Here is a 19,725-nt window from a genome sequence, read left to right on the forward strand (position 1 = left end):
CAATGGTTAGATTGTTGGAGATGGTCACTGCCTGGCACTTCAGTATCTCTGGGTTCAGGACGCCTGGGTTAAGAGGTATGTAATAACATCTCTGAACTGGTTGATTAGAAAATGTTCCTGGCTTGCCGCTTAACAGCCCAAGCCTGATTGTGATCCAGGTCTTGCTGCGTTTGGATATGGTCAGCTTCACTATTTGAGGAGTCACTTATGGTGTTGAACTTAGTGCCTCACTAGCGAACATTCTCTGTTCTGATATTATGATGGAGGGAAGCTCATTGATGAAGCAGCTGAAAATGTTTGGGTCTTGGACACTAACTTGAGGAACCCCTACAGAGACACCCTGGGACTGAGTTGACTGACCACAACCATCTACCTTTGTCATTGGTATGAATCCAACCAGTGGAGAATATTTCCCTTCATTCCCATTGACATCATTTTTAACAGGTCTCCTTGATATCACATTTGGTTAAATGCTGCCTGATTTCAAGAACAGTCAGCCTTACCTGTGTACATTTCTTTTGTCCATGTTTGGCCTTCTTGAACAATTGCAGTCCATGTGCTGTAGGTACACCAATAGTGCTTATGGGAAGGAGTTGCAGGATTTTTACCAACCAACATTGTATGACTGGTGACATACTTCCAAGTCTGGGTGGTGTGTAGTTTGTAGGGGAACATATGGGTGGCATTGTTCCAATATCTTTCAAGATGGTTGTGATCATGGATTTGGAAGGTGCTGTCTAAGGAATCTTGGGGAATTTTTGCAATGCACCTTGTAGGTTAGTTGTCCACAGCTATTCATGACTGGATGTGAAACGACAATAGAGCTTAGATCTGATACACTGGTTGTGCATTTGCTTTGCTCAATCGCATACAACTCAACTGGTTTTGCATGCATGGTGTCCTGTCTTGTAACACTGTCAGGTTAACATGACACTTTACCTTTCTACTACACTTTTTTGAACCATGGTTGATCCTCTGGCTTGATGGTTATAGTTTAGGGAGGGATATGCTGAGCCATGAGGTTGCAGATTATGCAGGGTACAATTCTGCTGATGCTGATGTCCTATGTAACTCATGAATGCACAATCTGGAGTTGTTAGATCTGTTTGAAGTCAGTCCAATTCAGCATGGCAGTACTGTCACATTACACCATGGAAGGTATTCTCAATGTGAAGATAAGACACTTTTCCACAAGGACAGTGCAGTGATCAGTCTTAAAATGACAGAATCCCTATGGTGCAGAAAGTAACTATTTGGCCCATTGGGTCCACGTTGACCCTCCAAAGCAAAACTCACCCACACATAGCCGACTCACCTTTACCAACACTATAATGAAAATATTTATCTGTGGCAGGTAGATTGGTGAGGACGAGGTCAAGTACATTTTTCCACCTTGCTGGCTCCCTTATCAGCTACTGCAGAGAGAGTCAAGTCATTTTGCGTTTTAGGACTCAATCAACTTGGTCAGTAGTGGTGAGCTTCCAGACTACTCTTGGTGGTGGACATTGAAGTCCCTCACCCAGAGTACACCGTGCACCCTTGCCACCCTCAGTGGTTCCTCCAAGCAGTGTTCAACATTAATGAGTGCTGATTCATCAGCCAAGGGAATATGGCATCTGGTGATCAGCAGCAGGCTTCCTTGCCCAAGTTTGACCTGATATTGTGAGACTTTGTGGGGTCCACAGTCAATGTTGAGGTGCAGCCCCATGTATATCACTTACTACCACCTCTGCTGAGTCTGCCCTTCCAGAGGAGAATAACATGCCTAGGAACAGTGACAGTGCTGTTTGGGATATTGTCTGTAAGGTATTATTCTACGAGTCATGGGGAGGCAATGGCCTAGTGGTATTTTCACGGGACTGTTAATCCAGAGGACTACATAATGTTTTGGAGTCCTGGGTTCAAATCCTGCCACGGCAGATGGTGGAACCTGAATTCAATAAATACCTGGAATTAAGAATCGAATGATGACCATGAATCCATTGTCAATTGTTGGAACAGCCCATCTGGTTCACTAATGTCCTCAGGAAAGGAAACTGCCATCTTTACCTGGTCTGGCTTACATGTGACTCCAGACCCACAGCAATGTGGTTGACTCTGAACTGCCTTCTGGGCAATTAGGGATGGGCAATAAATGCTGCTTAGCCAGCAATGCCCTCATCCTGTTAATGAATAAAGGAAAACAAAAGTATGACTATGCCTGTGAGACTGCTCTACTAATTTTGACACTAGAACCCTGACTCTATTAAGGAGAACATTGCAGGGCTGACAGGGTTGTGTTTGTCATTGTCATGTCTGATGCCTAGTTGTTACCAGTCTGGTCTATCTGGTTTCATTCCATTTTAAGACTTTCTAGCAGTTCATACAATTAAATGAGGGCATTTTGGTGGACAATTGAGAGTCAACCACATAGCTCTGGTTCTGGAGTCAAGTTCAGGTTAGACCAGTAAGGACGTTTTTATGTTGTGACAATCAACAATGATTTTCATTTGTCTTAATGACATGAAAAAGAATGGTCGTGAGAATTCTCCTTGCAGATCCTTTAAAATGCCAAAAGAATGTCTGCCTACTTTGCTGGTGAGGCCCTCGCAATAGCATTAACTGGGTGAAAAAAAAACTGAATGACTGAGAAAAACAGGTTTCCAATCCATGATAACAAGGTGTAGAGCTGAATGAACACAGCAGCATCAGAGGAGTAGGAAGGCTGACGTTTCGGGCCTAGACCCTTCTTCAGAAATGGGGGAGGGGGAGGGGGTTCTGAAATAAATAGGGAGAGAGGAGGAGGCGGATAGAAGATGGATAGAGGAGAGGATAGGTGGAGAGGAGACAGATAGGTCAAAGAGGTGGGGATGGGGCCAGTAAAGGTGAGTGCAGGTGGCGAGGTAGGGAGGAGATAGGTCAGTCCAGGGAGGACGGACAGGTCAAGGGGGCGGGATGAGGTTAGTAGGTAGGAGATGGGGGTGGGGCTTGAGGTGGGAGGAGGGGATAGGTGGGAGGAAGAACAGGTTAGGGAGGCCGGGCTGTTTTGGGATGCGGTAGGGGGAGGGGAGATTTTGAAGCTTGTGAAGTCCACATTGATACCATTGTGCTGCAGGGTTCCCAAGCGGAATATGAGTTGCTGTTCCTGCAACCTTCAGGTAGCATCGTTGTGGCACTGCAGGAGGCCCAGGATGGACATGTCATCTGCGGAATGGGAGGGGGAGTTGAAATGGTTCGCAACTGGGAGGTGCAGTTGTTTAGTGTGAACCGAGCATAGGTGTCCTGCAAAGCGGTCCCCAAGCCTCCGCTTGGTTTCCCCGATGTAGAGGAGGCCACAACGGGTACAGCGGATGCAGTATACCACATTGGCAGATGTGCAGGTGAACATCTGCTGGATGTGGAAAGTCTTCTTGGGGCCTGGGATGCTTGAGGGGGGAGGTGTAGGGGCAGGTGTAGCACTTGCAGGGAAAAGTGCCGGGTGTGGTGGGGCTGGAGGGGAGTGTGGAGCGGACAAGGGAGTCACGGAGAGAGTGGTCCCTCCGGAAAGCAGATAAGGGTGGGGAGGGAAAAATGTCTTTGGTGGTGGGGTCAGATTGCAGATGGCGGAAGTGTCGGAGGATGATGCATTGGATCCGGAGGTTGGTGGGGTGGTACGTGAGGACGAGGGGGATTCTGTTTTGGTTGTTATTGCGGGGAGGGGGTGTGAGGGATGAGCTGCGGGAAATGCGGGAGACACGGTCGAGGGCGTTTTCAACCACTGGAGGGGGGGATGTTGCAGTCCTTGAAAAACGAGGACATCTGAGATGTACGGGAGTGGAATGCCTCATCCTGGGAGCAGATGCAGCAGAGGCGAAGGAATTGGGAATAGGGGATGGCATTTTTGCAGGAAGGTGGGTGAGAGGAGGTGTATTCTAGGTAGCTGTGGGAATCGGTGGTCTTGAAATGGATATCGGTTTCTAGGTGGTTGCCGGAGATGAAGACAGAGGGGTCCAGGAAGGAGAGAGAGGTATTAGAGATGGTCCAGGTGAACTTAAGGTTGGTGTGGAAGGTGTTGGTGAAGTGGATGAACTGTTCGAGCTCCTCGTGGGAGCACGAGGCGGCGCCGAAACAGTCATCAATGTAACGGAGGAAGAGGTGGGGTTTAGGGCCAGTGTAGGTATGGAAGAGGGATTGTTCCACGTAACCTACAAAGAGGTAGGCATAGCTTGGGCCCATGCAGGTACCCATGGCCACCCCCTTTGTCCTCCAACCTCATCGTTCCCCACACAGCCTCCAACCTCATCGCTCCCCAACCCCACACCGCCCGCCTCTTCCCATCCATGAGATATGAATGGCTGTTATCATCACTAAATGAAGTGTGAAAAAGCTAACTTTGTGGCTGTAAATGACAAATATTGCTGGTGAAACACATCCAGTAATGTCATTGCTCCAATGATATAAAATGTGAATATTTCCCCTGGGCATGTATTCTTTAAAATATAGGAGACTTTCATTATGTCTAGAATATATCCATCTTTGGAAGCAAATCTTCAGTGAACAGTCTATTGACTTCAGTCAAACAATTCTGAGTGGAAATACACTGTGTATAAGTGCCCTTCAGAGACGATAGTTGTGAGGTAAAGCAATGATCTGTTTATTGCCTAGTTTCATTAGATTTGAAAAACTTAATTGAATGGAAATACTGTTTTGTTAGTTACTTGGAAATGCAAACATTTAGAAACTAAACTCACAATATTTTAAACCGACAAGGTGGTCAAAGCCTCTGCAAAATTGCAAAAGACATCGCTGTAGAAAAGTTACTAGTTTATTTTGAAGAGTCATAGGACAGGATTGTCAATGCAGGGTCAGGAATACAGCTGGATAAAGTTAAATATTGACACCAATTAAATATTTTTAAATTTAACTGAACCCATTGGCCAGCAGCTGAATTTGGCTCCCAATTAGAGGAGTTGAGTACCTCCCAGAGGTGGGACTTGCCCGCCTGATGCCAGAGACAAAGACAGTGTCCATGGCACGGGTGGCATGGTTTGGTGGAGCACTTGTACTGGGACTAGTGGCCAATCAGACTTCATCAAAATAACAACACAGATAATTACTTCAGCTGCATGAGAAATTCAGTTGTGTGCTGTTACATCAAAAAGATGGTTTGAGTTTGACCATAATAAATGTGACAATTCCAAACCCAAATGGCGAAATACCTTAATAAACTCATTAATTAGCTCACCGTGCCATTAGTTGGCAACAATTGCGTTTTTTACTCCCTCCTCCACTCTCCTTCCTGTCACCCTTTGAAATACAAACTGTCCTAGAGGCATCAAGATACCAAGATGATTTCCAGGGCCATGATTTTTAACTCACTCGCAGGCTGAGAATTGCGGTTCTTTAAAATCCAGTCTATAGAGTTATTGGGCGGAATTTGCACAAATTGTAAGGGTAGACATTCTTAAGGGTGATCGGTGACGAACGTAGTCTCCCCATCCACCTAAACAGTATCAGTGAGAAAGCCTATTGGATCAAACATCAATGGAGCACTTTGGAACTGACTGGCAGCCCTCTTGTCTATTAGGGGTCTTGCTTGTGAAGTCCCATCTTGCTTGAAGCTGCTGGCCAATCATAAGCCAGCAGCCATTGAGCAACCATGAAGACTTGGACCAGCAAAATGATTGTTATTTTTATTGGGGAGGAGGTGGGTGGAGGTTATTGCAGTTGAAGGGTATAGATTGCTGGGAGAGGTGTGTTAAAGACAAAGGCAGGAGGCATGGTTTTCAGTGGTCACCCCACATTTATATACCCGGTCGGATCCAGACTGGGGCAAATGGAGGCCCACACTAACCTGACAGGCAGATCACTGTTAGGAAAACTGTCACATTTCTCACCTGCTAGGAAAGTAGTTAATTGGGCCAGTGGCAGGTGGAGCCCCTTATCTTGTCGCTAAATGATGACTTAAAGACCTGAGTTGGTAGCAGATCAGAAAAGATCAACTATTGATCTTCCTGCTTAGAACTTAAATGCTGAGACAGCCGGAAGTAGGCTGATTCATCTCTGGTGCCAATCTGACCCACTATTGTAAATCATACTCACTGTTAAAGCCATAGGGTCATAGCCTCTACAGTACAAAAGGTCTCTGCAATACATTCCAATCATTTCAATTTCCTTTTCCTTGTCTCTGTGGTTCTGAAAATCTACTAAGTCACTTCAAATTTACAGTGATATAACCTATCTTGGAAATATCGCTGACAAGAAAAGTATTATCTCTTTTTTGTTTTGTCAATTATGAACATGTTGTATTAACTCAAAATTATTTCACATAAAAGCAACACCATTTATTTTTAACTTGTTAATGGTATTTTCAGAATGTCAAGCTTGTGAAAGTCATGCAAAAAGTAGAACTATAGCTTCCACTACATGGAGTGGTAAATATGACTTTATTGGCTTTTAATTTTACTTCGGGCATTTGTGTTGCAATAAAATTATGTCTCTTACCTTCATATAACCAATCTGCTATGCCGTTGTAGATTATCCCCTCTTTTCCCGATGAGGTAAGGCGCAGGGCACTGCTCTTTACTTCAGTCTGGTAGTAGATGTTATTTTCAAAGATATAGACCTAGGGTTTTAAAAGAAAGGCATGTGTGCTTATTGAATGAATTGACGTTTTAAGTCTATAATGTACCTATTGCTCCCAGATAAACACAGCGTTGTAACTCTGCCTGGTAAATATGATGCATATTACGATTGCTCATTTGCTACAAACAGTTAGGATCTGCTTCAGTTTGTAAATGTTTACCAATGTCCAACTTATCCAAAAGTAATTATGATGTGTTGACTGATCTTGAATTCACTGGAGTCTTGACTGTCACCATTTATAACGATGAAAGGACATATTTAGTTAATTATTTTACTGCACAAGGTTGTTATATTAATACAATTCGTAATTTGGTGGAAAATGTGAAACTAATGTGAAAGCAGGAAAATTGAGATCTTCTTTTTAGGGATGACGATTTAGGGATAACTTGTTGTACCACTAACTGGATTATTACTTACAATAATCATGATGAATCTTGATAAAACATATTTTGAAGACCACTGATTGCAACATGTAAAGTAATTCTAACATTCACAACTGACATATCCAATGCATTAATTATTTTGCAATCTTTCAGAACATGCATCCAAATTACAGTACTGTAATACTGAATTTCCCTAGAACAATTATTATCTCGAAAGACTATCTTTCAATGTTAAAATGCAACATTGATGCAAGAATAATAATTTGTTTCAAACAAATGCTCCTGATTATTACAAGAGTTGAGTCAATGTGTATAATGGTAGTTGGAGTATTTAGTTCATATATAACACAGAGTAAATTAATGTCATATAAAAGTGAATTTTTCTGAAATGGAAAATGTATAATTGCAAAAATAATAATTGTAGATATTCCGAATTATTCAATTTTAGTGTTTCTTTCTATAAAGATTAATGACATGTATGAAGAAATAATGTGCTTAAGACTGGCCTACAATTTAATGGGTGAATTATTTTATTAGACATAGAGTAAAATTAAATTTTGTACATTTCATAACATAATCTGCTCATTTAGTTTTATCACATCACTAACAATGTTCAAAGGCAAATACAGTATAACTAATATCTCTATATTTAATATACAATCTTGAATATATTTATAGTTGTTCGAAGGCAACTGCAGTCTAATTAATAACGAGGATATTAACATGGGTGGCATGATAGCACAGTAGGTTAGTACTGCTACCTCATAGCGCCAGGGACCCAGGTTCAATTCCAGCCTTAAGTGACTGGCTGTGTGGAGTTTGCACATTCTCCCTGTGTTTGTGTGGGTTTCCACCAGGTGCTCAGGTTTCCTCCCACAGACCAAAGTTATGCAGATTAGATGGATTTGCCATAAAATAAAAACCCATGCGGGATTATGGGGATACAGTGCGTCCAGGTGGTATGCTCTTTGGTGGGGTGGTGTAGACTTGACGGGATGAGTGGCCTCCATCAGCATAGTAGAGATTCTACGATATATACACAGCCTTATTTACTCATTTCTATCTCTACAACTGAAGTGATCAAAAGGTGGATATGTACTTGTATATTAATGCCAAAACTAAGCTAAATCATAGCCAATTCATTAAAATAGATTCAGATATCAAATTCCCATGTTTAAGTTTTAAGACAGCAGACATCTTTTCTTTCTCTCAAATTTAATTTGGAAAAACATTGGAATGAGAAACTCAAAATATCACAAAGTCCATCATAAGTGAAGCTTGTTTTTATACATTATCTGTGGAGTTAGCAGTAGTTGTTAATATATACACAAATATTACACTATGATTTTAAAGGATGATCATGTATAAAACTCAATTGATAATTTGTGTGGCTAAGTTCAGCACTTAAAATTTAAAATGGAAATGGTCAAAAGCATGTGAAAAGTAATTATGAAAAATGTAATTCACTAAATTTTCACCCTGAATTTTTTGCCGATTTCCGCACCAACTTTACTGAAAGGTGCTTTTGCACATTTTTCCTGTGTTGTTCACTTGCTAATTCTAATATGTTAAAAAATTGCAAAAAACAACTTTGGGTCCCAATTTCAAATTGTGAGTGGACTTCTGTCTTGCGAAGCTCCTTCACAACAGCTTTAGCTGATCCTTCTACTCTCCATTAGCAAGGGCATTCCAGCTGCATAGTCCCTCCAAGCATTGTTCCAAAATTTAGTAGGTGCAATGAGATTGAAGACATTTTGGTTAAGAATAATTCAGATCTTTCAGACAAGCAGGCAAAACGAATGCAAAATAAATTGCTATCAAACTGAACAAATTTCAGCCACACTGATATCAGGTATAAAAAAACTGGAATAAACAAAGTATAAATAAATTGCTATTAATAGGCATAATATTGCACCAAAAGGTTTTGGTGTTATGCCAAATCAGAATGTTACTTGTTTAAATCCAGGGTGTTCTCACGAACCTGCTGTATGCATGAACCTATGCAAATTTAGGTTTCAGCTTATGTTTCTGGAAAGCAAAGCAAATTATTGAGAAAAACTGTATGGAGACAAGTTTAAGCTTAAATTGCATAATACTTTATTGCATTGCAACATTTCCTCTCCTGAGATTGGCTCTTTAAACTGATCTTGAAATTCTTTGTATTTTACAATGCTATGTAGAAATTACTGACCCACTTTTCTACATTGCAACAGTAACTACATTTCAAAAGTACTTAATTTCTCAAGCTCTTAAATGTCTGGTGGTCTTGAAAAATCCTTACATACGTGCAAGTGTTTCTTTAACAACACAGCCCCACAGACTGTTACAGCTTTGACTATCATTTATAAAATATCTATAAGAGTCAATAACTTGTTGTAGGAGGTTCGGGAAGGCTGCGACAGTGAGTGGATCCAGCCTCGTGACTGCTTCAGCGGCGACTAAAGACAAGGCCTTTTGGCGTCCTCGGTAAGGCGAGAGCAGGCCTGGACTTCTTAGCACATGCAGCAGTGGTGCCAGACGTTGGCTCCTTGGGGAGAGCAAGGCCAGGGCAGAGGGAGCAAGTCTTTGGGGAGCTTGCAATGGCAGTGATTTTGGGTCCAGCAGCGAGTGATGGCACTGGATTGAGACATCTTTGCCACTGGTGCGCCCAGTGTAAGACTCGAGGTGGTGGCAGCGGCATCAGCTTTCAACGGGAGGGCGGCCTCTGCCATGGGAATCAGTTAGCTGCGATAATGCGGTAGGCCTGAATTGATACTTTAGATGGATTGACAGATGCGTTGGTTGCTTCAGCGGCGGTGTGGTAGGCCTGGTGTGGGGACTCCTGGAATGGAGTGTGAAGGGAAAGCATGGCAAAGAAGAGGAGATCGTGCGTCTGTAGGAAGTGTGATCCCAGCGTGGCTAAGCATTTCAAGACTGTAATTTTTGGCTTTTCGCTTTATTTCTTTGTTTTTCTACTTAATACTAAGAATTACTGTAATGTTTAACTTTTAACTTTGGTTTTTCTTTCCACCTTGTTCTTATGATTCTGCACCTAGGTACTTGTACCTAAGATGGTGCCTTGTGTGGCAACATTATACACTTGTCACTGTACTCCTTACTTTTGTACTTGAGCACACCTGACAACAAAAATCTAAATTTAACATGTAATGTTTTGAATCTATGATTGACAGAAGAATATTGCTTCCTGGACAAAAATAAAAACATGCTTTCCATTTCTGTCTACTTGTGGGGTAATAGGCATCTCCTTGGGAACAGAAGCAAACATTTTATTTTTTTTGAATTTTTGCCAAAAAAAATGTATAATGTGGTGAACTTCATCTACATTAAGGCCTTTGTCTTTGCTGTTCCTTTTCTTTTCCATTGCCTATTTCTGACTTTATGATGGAGGGTAAGTAACTGAAAATGGTTGGATTTCAAGCGCAGAAGTGAGAAACTCCTGGAGCTGAGTTGATTGACCTCAAACAAATACAATTGTTTTTCTTTATGCTGTACTAACTGATGTGGTTTGCAGCACAAAGATACGGGCAAGTGCTTCACTGCTAAATGTTCCATCACTGTAATTTCACACGCACTGTAGTGTTTAAAATTCTTTAATATTTAAATTCTCTTCTGCATGTTCGCTATTTGCGTGACATGATCCTGTCAAACATTATGAACAGTGCTATGCACTGATTTGTTTTTCCAAATGTTCAATACATCTCTCCTCCACAGCACATAATCATTCTGATAATGGTATACTAAAGTAGAAAACATGATTTATGTGTGAACAGCAAATCACCTGAATCAGACAACAAAAGTTTTCTGTCTGCTGGTTTGAATCGTATGTCAATCTATTAATATTTTTAGAATCCATCTGTTTACCAGTATTTCAGATATATAGACTAATGCTGGATTTTTCTCCACGTGATTAGGATTAAATAATCAATTTTCATTTTATTGCTAATCTAAGATGTACAGTCTCTAAAGAGAGAATGTACATTCTGTAGAACACATAAATAAGCTTGGTAATATTTCAATACATCACTATTTAGCACTGTCGGGCAGAATGTAGCTTGATCAGGAACATTTATGTTTTAAGTATCTCCAAGTTTCACAATCTTCATTTATTTTCACTGATATTCAGCTGCAATTACTCTGATACATCATTTACTTTTCAGCAGCAGAGCTGATTTATTGCTCAGTCCCCACTCTTAAATTGGGTTATATTTATTTTCCATTCTCTCTTGCCCATCCACCAGCCAAACCCCCACACAAATGAGGTAATTTGACTGCTTGGTCATTGATCAACACAGTGCATTTAAATAAAAGTAGGTGAGTCAAGAGAAAACAACTGACTTCTTTGTCTTCCAGTTACTCATGGTATCAGCAAATCAAGAATGGTGATACTAAGTCTGCACGAAGTCACTTCACCTGATGAAAGGCAACACTCTGAAAGCTTGTGATTTCAAATAAACCTGTTGGACTATACCTGATATTGTCTGACTTCTGATAAAGGTACAGGGGACAGAATTCAATTTTAGCTAGGGCGAAAATATGCGATACTGTGTTGGTAGCCATTATGCAGGATAATTTTACAGGCCCGTGCTTGCAGCTTCACAGGCTAGGGCCCAAAAAATTCACTAAGTAGCTATCCTGCAGCCTACTGCCTGCCTTGACCTATCAGATATTTTATTGGACTTAGGAATTGCCAATGAGGCTATTTAGGGAACTGAAGGGCTGTTTCCTGCTTTGCTACTATTTTGAGGCCGGTTTGAGGAGATCAGGGATTTCAGGGAGGTGGGTTTCTGACAGGTTAACCTCTTGAGGCTCAGATACAAAATGTGGGTAAGAGGGTTCATTGCTGTTAGACCAGGTGAAGTTCTCTAAGTTTTTACCATTCCATACAATTACTCCAAATCGCTAAGCCCCTGAGTGAGGAGTGATGAATTGGCACCCCTTTCTTATTCAACCGTACCCTTACTTGGGCACACAAATTTTATTTATCATAGGTCCTTCCCTATGGATGCCTATCTTCCAGATCAAATTAATTTATTTTTAAAAGGAGTAAACTTAGCTGGATGTTCTTAAGTTGACAAAAGTGTGAGTTCCTTTTTCATTTACTAAACATGAAAAGAAATAATAACATAACACATATATAGATTAGGATTAATAAGTGAGTCCATTAAAAGAAAAATGAAGATATACTGATCAGACTGCCTGGATATTTCATAAAGAACATATAGGGGAATGTCAAATTTGAAGAGTTGTTTTTGAGATTCATGGTTTTTGCATGTTGATTCAGATCCTTTCATCCTGTTCCCTTTTGACAGTAGTTGGTTGGCAGCAGTCTAGGTGAGAGAGTCCTTCTTGACCAATTTCCTTCTGACTGGCGTTTTGGTTAGTGTTCTTCTATCGCACAGAGCAAAAGTCACGTTTTACCTGCAATACAGGGGTGGCTAGTGGGTTGTTCTTTGACTGTGATCTTCACGATACACTAGTGCTTAAATACAGGCTAGAATACTCAGTTCACTTGTACCTCTTCTCCCATTAGCACAGATCAGGTTTACAGTAGTTTTTTTTTGTATATTCCTGGAAGTACAAAATAAAAAATTGTTTCTTCAAGAGGTGGCATTCTGCTGGTGATGGTGGCAGTGTAATCTGACAGATCTCATCCTGTTACATCTCTCTCTTTTTTTGACAATTCTCTGACATTTTTTAATTGTAAAATTTAATTGTTTCCACACAGGACTTTGACAAATAAGACTGAATTTACACCTGCAGGTTTTCTTTTGTTTGTAAGAATCCCTCTTTTGAAAATCCATTTTGAATTGAAAATTAAAAGATGTCTATAGTATTTTGGGTTCTGATCCATTATCATGAAATTAGAAAAATCAGCTGCCAATTCCCTATTGCTCATTTTGTTTCCTTACCATCTGCCAGGCTCTGGAATTTACTCAGTTTTTTTTTCTAATGCCAGTTTCTGTAATGATCCTGCCAATAGGAACTTATATCAAGTTTTTCACTTATTGTACTCAGTTACCCTTGATGGAAAATAAAAATCAACCTTAACAAGGGCAAGAAATTGACACCTACAAGGAAAGGCAGCTGCTATTTTCTGCCTCCCTCAGAGATTGTGTTAGAACTTGGGCTTGTCCTACAAATGCCATTCCTGCTGATAAATCTTTCTGAATATGAGATGAAGGGGTGAAGGGATCTGAAATATTTTGATGGCCCTGAGACCAACAGCCCTTTGGTAAAGCGTACTGAAAATTTAGTAAGGCGCACAGTTTTTAAAAGAGGCAAATCAACTGGACTGGATTTTTCCTGCTTTTTATGGACAGGACATACCTGGGCAATTTTCCACATTGTCAGATAAATACCAGTGTTGTAACTGTACTGGAAAAGCTTTTGAGAGAAGCAGCAAGTTCTGAAGCACAAGTCTTCAGTATTATTGCCAGAATATTGTCAGGGCCCATTGCCTTTGCAGTATCCAGTGCTTCAAACGTTTCTTTTCATCATGTGGATTGAATCGAATTGGCTGAAGCCTAGTATCTGTAATGCTGGGGACCACTGGAGGACGCCGAGATGGATTATCCACTTGGCATTTCTTGCTGAAGATTGCTGTGAATGTTTCAGTCAAAGGTTTTGCAGTGATGTATTAGGTTCTTTCATCACTGAGGACGAGGACATTTGTGGAGTCTCGTCCTCTAGTAAGTTGTTTAATTGTCCACCACCATTCATGGCTGGATGCGGCAGGACTGCACAACTTAGATTTGACTCATTGGCTACAGAATCACTTAGCTCTATCATTGGCTGTTTGTCATGCAAGTAGTGCCATTTTGCAGCTTCACAGGCTGACACCTCATTTTTAGCTATGCCTGGTGCTGCTCCTGGTATGCCCTCCTACATTTTCTATTGAACCAGCGTTGATCACCTGGCTTGATGATAATAGTTTTGTGGGGAATGTGCCAGGACATGAGGTTGTACGTTGTGCTGGAGTACAATTCTGCTGCTATTGATGGCTGATGGCACCTCATGGATACCCAGTCTTGAGCTGCTAGATCAGTTCGAAGTCTGTTCCATTTCGCACGGTGATAGTGCCACACAACACGGTGGAGGTTATTCCCAATGTGAAAGTGGACTTTGTCTCCACAAGGACTGTGCGGTCATCATTCTTCCTGATATGGTCATGGACAGACACATCTGCAGCTGGGAGATTGGTAAGGATGAGGTCAAGAATGTCTTTTCTTGAAAAAGCAATGTAATTATACTCTTATGCAATCATTAATTTGAAATGTTTTCCAAATGAAATGAATTCCAAATATATGAAATTATAAATTAAAATTAAAACATAATACAGGTATAATATCCGAATGTAATCCAGACATTCAATTCCATGTAGTAGTCAAATGATTTCTCTTACTTTTTAGAAGATGGTTTGCTTAATCTGCTGCCTTGGTTACAAATTCTAAATTGGATGAGAGCAGGGTCACAAGGTCTTTTTTGATCTTTTGATGGTATGTTCAACCTCCATGATCATTATACCATAGAAAAGAGAGCCCTGGAGATACTGAGATGTAATTATTCCTGGAAAAAAAAGTCCTAAAATGGAGCTTAAACTGGCAACTCCTGCTCAATTTTGCTTAGATATTAAAATAGCAGGAGGAATAAAGAGCTGTGAGCTTCCTCTGTCGATAAACAGCATGCTTCTCAACAAACACTAATGCATTTTTACATAAAAGGCTGCTCTCTTGAAATTACTATTGACAACAGGGTTTAATCAATAACTACAGCTAGAAAGCCAGCAGAGAGGCTGTGAATAGAGAAAACAGAAAGAAATTTGTGGTTTTGGCTGCAGAATTCCTTCCTCAAACATAGGTTGACAAGGATAGAGGTGTTGTTTGATATGGTTGCAAAGCAAAATCGAGCACTTAGATGAGTGCACTGGAAGTCATGACAATAATGGGATAAAGTTTAAGATTCATCTTCAAAGGGAAAATGTCAATATAAAAACAGGAACACCAGGATTATAAGAAATTACATTTTCTCAAGACATTAAAAGTTGACTCAGTTAGGGTGACATGGTTAGAGAGATAAGAGTCATATAAGGTTCAGATTTGGAGCCATGTCGATTCACTGTGAATAGAAAAAAATTGTATATGAGCTGAGAGAATGTGATGTTGAAATTTATGAATACCAAAATAGGAAGGAAGATTGTTTATTTAGATGACCAAAGGGACTTGTAAAAGGACATGGGCAAGATGTGAGTCCATTTAAATACTACATTTGGAATTAAATACTAATGTGAGGAGATAACTTTAGTTAGAGAAAATCACTAATTATACACTAATAGAAGCTGAAATGGTGTTGACAAAGAAAAAAAGAGATTTCACACACAGATTCACAGAGCATTAATGAGGATGGGTTGAATTTTATCCCCTTTGCAACAGCAAGGTTGGTGTCAGAGGCATTCATTCAGATGTGAGGGTGGCCAATGGGGACCCTGCATTACTGTAATAGTGCAGCTTGTTATGAGGATGGATCAAAACCATTAAGTATTTAAAGATATTTTTTATTCTTCATTCCAAAAGCAGTATGTTGTAAAAGGACGACTGTGACAGAAAAGCTGTGGATTTAAATTCAGTGACTGTCTAGCACAGTTATGTGAGAAGCCAACAGAATGTCACACCGGGAGAGATTTAACAAGAAGGGATCATGAAGGGGTTATCTCCCCTGTCAGCAGAAAGCCACCTTTTGCAGACCTGTCTGTTTAATTCTCAATGAGTACATAAGGACATGGGTTAAAAAGTCAGTTTCAACTCCACTGAAGTAGACTTGTGGGACTGAACATTCGTGTGTACCATTGTGGTTCAAATATTAAAGTGCTGGCAAGGTCACAGTTGAAGATCTATCCCCTAGTTACGGCTATGTTGAAAACAATACAAGAACCCTCTCTCACTCCCAACTAGCAGAAAAAAAGGCATTAGGACAAAGGAACATCAACTATTGCAAAAATCAAGCCAACATTAATACTACCAGTAACGTCCATGCAATGTTCACAATGTTCAACTATCCACTTTTGTCCACAACTCAGTGACTGATCTGCATTGTTTCTGGCATTTATCCTTTTAGTCTCACCTCTCATTTTGTGCGTATGTGAATTGGGTTTCATAATCAATAAGCTCTTTTTATTAATTGAAGAAAGCCTGGTTAAATTAGCTTCCTTTAAAACATAACTCTTTGAAGACAGCTCGTTAAATGCTTTCTTGAAGGCAAAATTACAAAATCACTTCAATTATGTTTTTACACAGAATAATTAGATGTCTTAAACAGACAGGTCTGCAAAAGGTGGCTTTCTGCTGACAGGGGAGATAACCCCTTCATGATCCCTTCTTGTTAAATCTCTCCCGGTGTGACATTCTGATGTACTTTTCATACGGGAAGGTGGTAGCATAGTGGTAATGTCACAGAATGAGTAATCCAGAGCCACAGGCTCATGTCCTGGGGTCATAGGTTTGAATCCCATCATGGTTGATGGTGAAATTTGCATTTGATAAAATCTTGAATTAAAAAAAAACAAGTTTAATCGGGACTACGTGTTATCATAAGAAACCCATCTCATCCTTTGAGGAACAAAACTTTCATAATTACCTGGTCAGGACTTTGGACTGAAAAAAACGCAGTTGACTCAAAATGGCTAAGCAAGTCTCTCAACTGTATCAATAACTGCTACAAAACATTAAAGGAAGGAAATGCAAATGACAAAGGTAATCCTAGTTCTGTTGATGTTACAAAGTCTTCCTTATTGATTTATCTGGGAGCTAGTCTAAAATTTGGAGAGCTGTCCCACAGAATAGTCAAGCAACAGCCTTTGAATTATACCTTACAGATCATGTCCCACACACCATCATCAACATGTCTGGATATGCGCTGCCCCATCGCAGGGAAGGAATTTCCTGGCAGTCCTGGACATTGACTCATGGCATCAGATTAAACATAGGCAAGGAAACCTCCTGCTGAACGCCATGTACTACCACAGAACGCTGATGAATCATTACTCCCCTGTGTTGAACACCATTTGGAGGAAGCACAAATGGTGGCAAGGGCTCCAGAGAATGTACTCTGCATGGGGGACTTTAATGTCAATCACAAAGCGTGGCTTAGTAATCATGCGTAGCCCAAAGGAAGATAGTAGTGATTGTTGGATGTCAGCCATCTCAGCTCCAGTACTTTATTGCAGAGGTTTGTCCGATGGTATCATAGGTCCAATCATCGTCAGCTACCCTTGATCATAAGGGCAGAGTGGGGATGTTCGTTGAAGATTGCACAACGTCCAGCACCATGCATGAATCCTCAAATACTGAAGCAGTATGCCTGTATGCAGCAAGACCTGGATAACATCTACTTTTTTTGTCTAATAAGTGGCAAGTAGTATTCATAGCACACCAGTGCCAGGCAAAGACCATCTCCAATAAAAGAGAATCTAACCATCACCCCATGACTTTCAACAGCATTACCCCGTGATTGAATTCCCCATGATCAACATCCTGGGAATTAGTGTTAACCAGAAAAAAAACTGAACCAGCCATTAAAAAAGTGACCACAAACCAGACCAGAGGCTAGGAATTCTGCAGTGGCTAAGTCTTCCTATCTCCACAGTGTCTGTCCATCAAATATAAGATAATTCAGAAGTGTGATAGAATCCCCTTTCTGGATGAGTGCAGCTTCAACTACACTCAATATGTTTGACACTATGCAGGATGAAGTATCGACTTGATTCGGATCCCATCCATCACAATCAATCATCACTCCTTCACCACCAATGGACTGTGGCAGCAATGAGTGCCATCTTAGAACATACACTGCTGTAACTTGCCATACCACCCTTGACAGTTTGTTCCAAACTCATTGTCTCTACCATGTAGAAAGCAAAGATGAGCAGATGCATAGGAACACCAGCAAACTGCACATTTCCCAAACTGCACAAAGTCACACACAACCTTGATCTTGAACTATAATCATCGTTCCTTCACCGATATTGGATCAAAATCCTGGAACTCCCTCGCTAACAGCACTGTGGATGTTCCTACATCCCAAGGGCAGCAGTATTTGCCAAAGGCTGCTTTGGACAGTCAATAAAAGTTAGCTTAGACAGTAATGCCCAAATCCCACGAATGAGTAAAATAAAGCAAACCTTTATTAGTTTTATTCTTGTTGAATATATTCTATCCTATTTAATAGACTTAAGAGTTTTCTTAAAATGATTGACAACCAACATTATAAAAAGGGAGCAGTAGCTGTTTTGGAATATTCTGGCATGCTGTCTATACCTAATGAGGTGTGAACATTTCTATCCACAGTTCACTACTGTTGCATCATTTCTTGAAGCTTGGATGCAGAACATTTCATCCTTTTGCATTATGAATATTCAAGCACTAGATTTTATGGCCATTTCATTTCTAACTGCTGTTTTCTAAATGAACGCTAATAAACCTCCTACATTTTCAAACTCTGGCAAGCCCATACCTTTCCTCTTCATAGACAAAATTGTTTTTCATTTCTCTCTCTACATTACCTGTTTTACTCAGATGCATTGGGTGTCTTACAGTTTGCTTTTCAAATTTGTTTTGCTGAAAGCAAACAAAACATTGTCTTCCCATTACTTGTATTTCATTTCAGCATGTCCTTCTAAATAGTCTTTTAATTTACTTTCCAATCACACACATTTTTGAGTTACTGTAAGAGTCAGCTTGGTTTGTGCTAGCTTTCTCACCTTTTAGTGAAAAGCTTGAGGGTGCTAGTCCCGATCCAGGATTTGAGCATATAATCAAAGCCTATTTCATGCAATGCAACACTCGATATATTGCATTGTCTCTTGGATATGAATACAAATACCACATATACGTTTACACTGGCAGACAGAAAAGAGCCTATGACACTATTTGAAGGAGGACCGTGGTATTCTTCTGTTGACTTTAACTGCATTAAAAACAAAATCCATTCTTTGCCATACACCCGTTTTCAGATGAGATGTTTGTTTAAAGATGAGATAGTAAAACATCTGGAAATGAAGGTTTATTACAAGAATAGTAATTGCGGAATTCTAAAAGGAAGATTATGTAATCAATCTTATTCAATTTCTTGTAAATGTATCTAAGAATAAACAAGGGTAATGCTTTGGATGTGGGATATGACGAGTGTTGCAGTAGTAAATTCACTGGACTAGTAATCCAGAACGCCAGGCTATTTTTCTGGTTAGAATCCCACCATTTCAGAAATTTGAATTCAATAAGGAATCTGGAGTAAAAAGATTGCCTCTAACTATGACCATGATTCGGCTGAGTCTATCAACTCTGTTGATTGTTGTAAAAACCCATCTCATTCACTAATGTCTTCTAGGGAAGGAAATCTGTCATCTTTACCTGGACTGGTGTACATGTGACTTCAGATTCAAAGCAATGTGGTTATTTTTTAACTACCTCTGGGCAATTAAGGATGGACAAAAAATACTGGCATTCACATTTCATGAATGAATTTTAAAAAATACATGATGTTTCTGTTAGCCTTTGATAAGTGCCAGACTGGAGAAATGACAAAAGTCAGTTGAAACAGAATCCATACAGCACAATGTATTGAAGTACAGGAACAAAATGAAAGGCAGAAGTTAAAGAAATCTTATTGTGTACTGGTAAAATGTATTGTTCCATTGGAATCTATTCTGAGAATATTGTTACCATTTAAATAAGTTATATAGACTTCG

At 40.2% G+C, this 19,725-nt stretch overlaps 1 protein-coding gene across 1 annotated transcript in view; it reads right to left on the minus strand.

The window, feature by feature from the left end:
- Positions 1 to 19,725, minus strand: part of LOC109928671 (inactive dipeptidyl peptidase 10-like) — a 618,050-nt gene that overhangs the window by 158,187 nt on the left and 440,138 nt on the right. The window contains exon 8 of the mRNA XM_048599233.1: positions 6,463 to 6,583. Within this exon, the coding sequence (XP_048455190.1) occupies positions 6,463 to 6,583 (121 nt within the window). The remainder of the gene's footprint in view (positions 1 to 6,462; positions 6,584 to 19,725) is intronic.

Source organism: Rhincodon typus, chromosome 7 (genome assembly GCF_021869965.1).
Source record: "Rhincodon typus isolate 14 chromosome 7, sRhiTyp1.1, whole genome shotgun sequence".
Classification (NCBI taxonomy): domain Eukaryota; kingdom Metazoa; phylum Chordata; class Chondrichthyes; order Orectolobiformes; family Rhincodontidae; genus Rhincodon; species Rhincodon typus.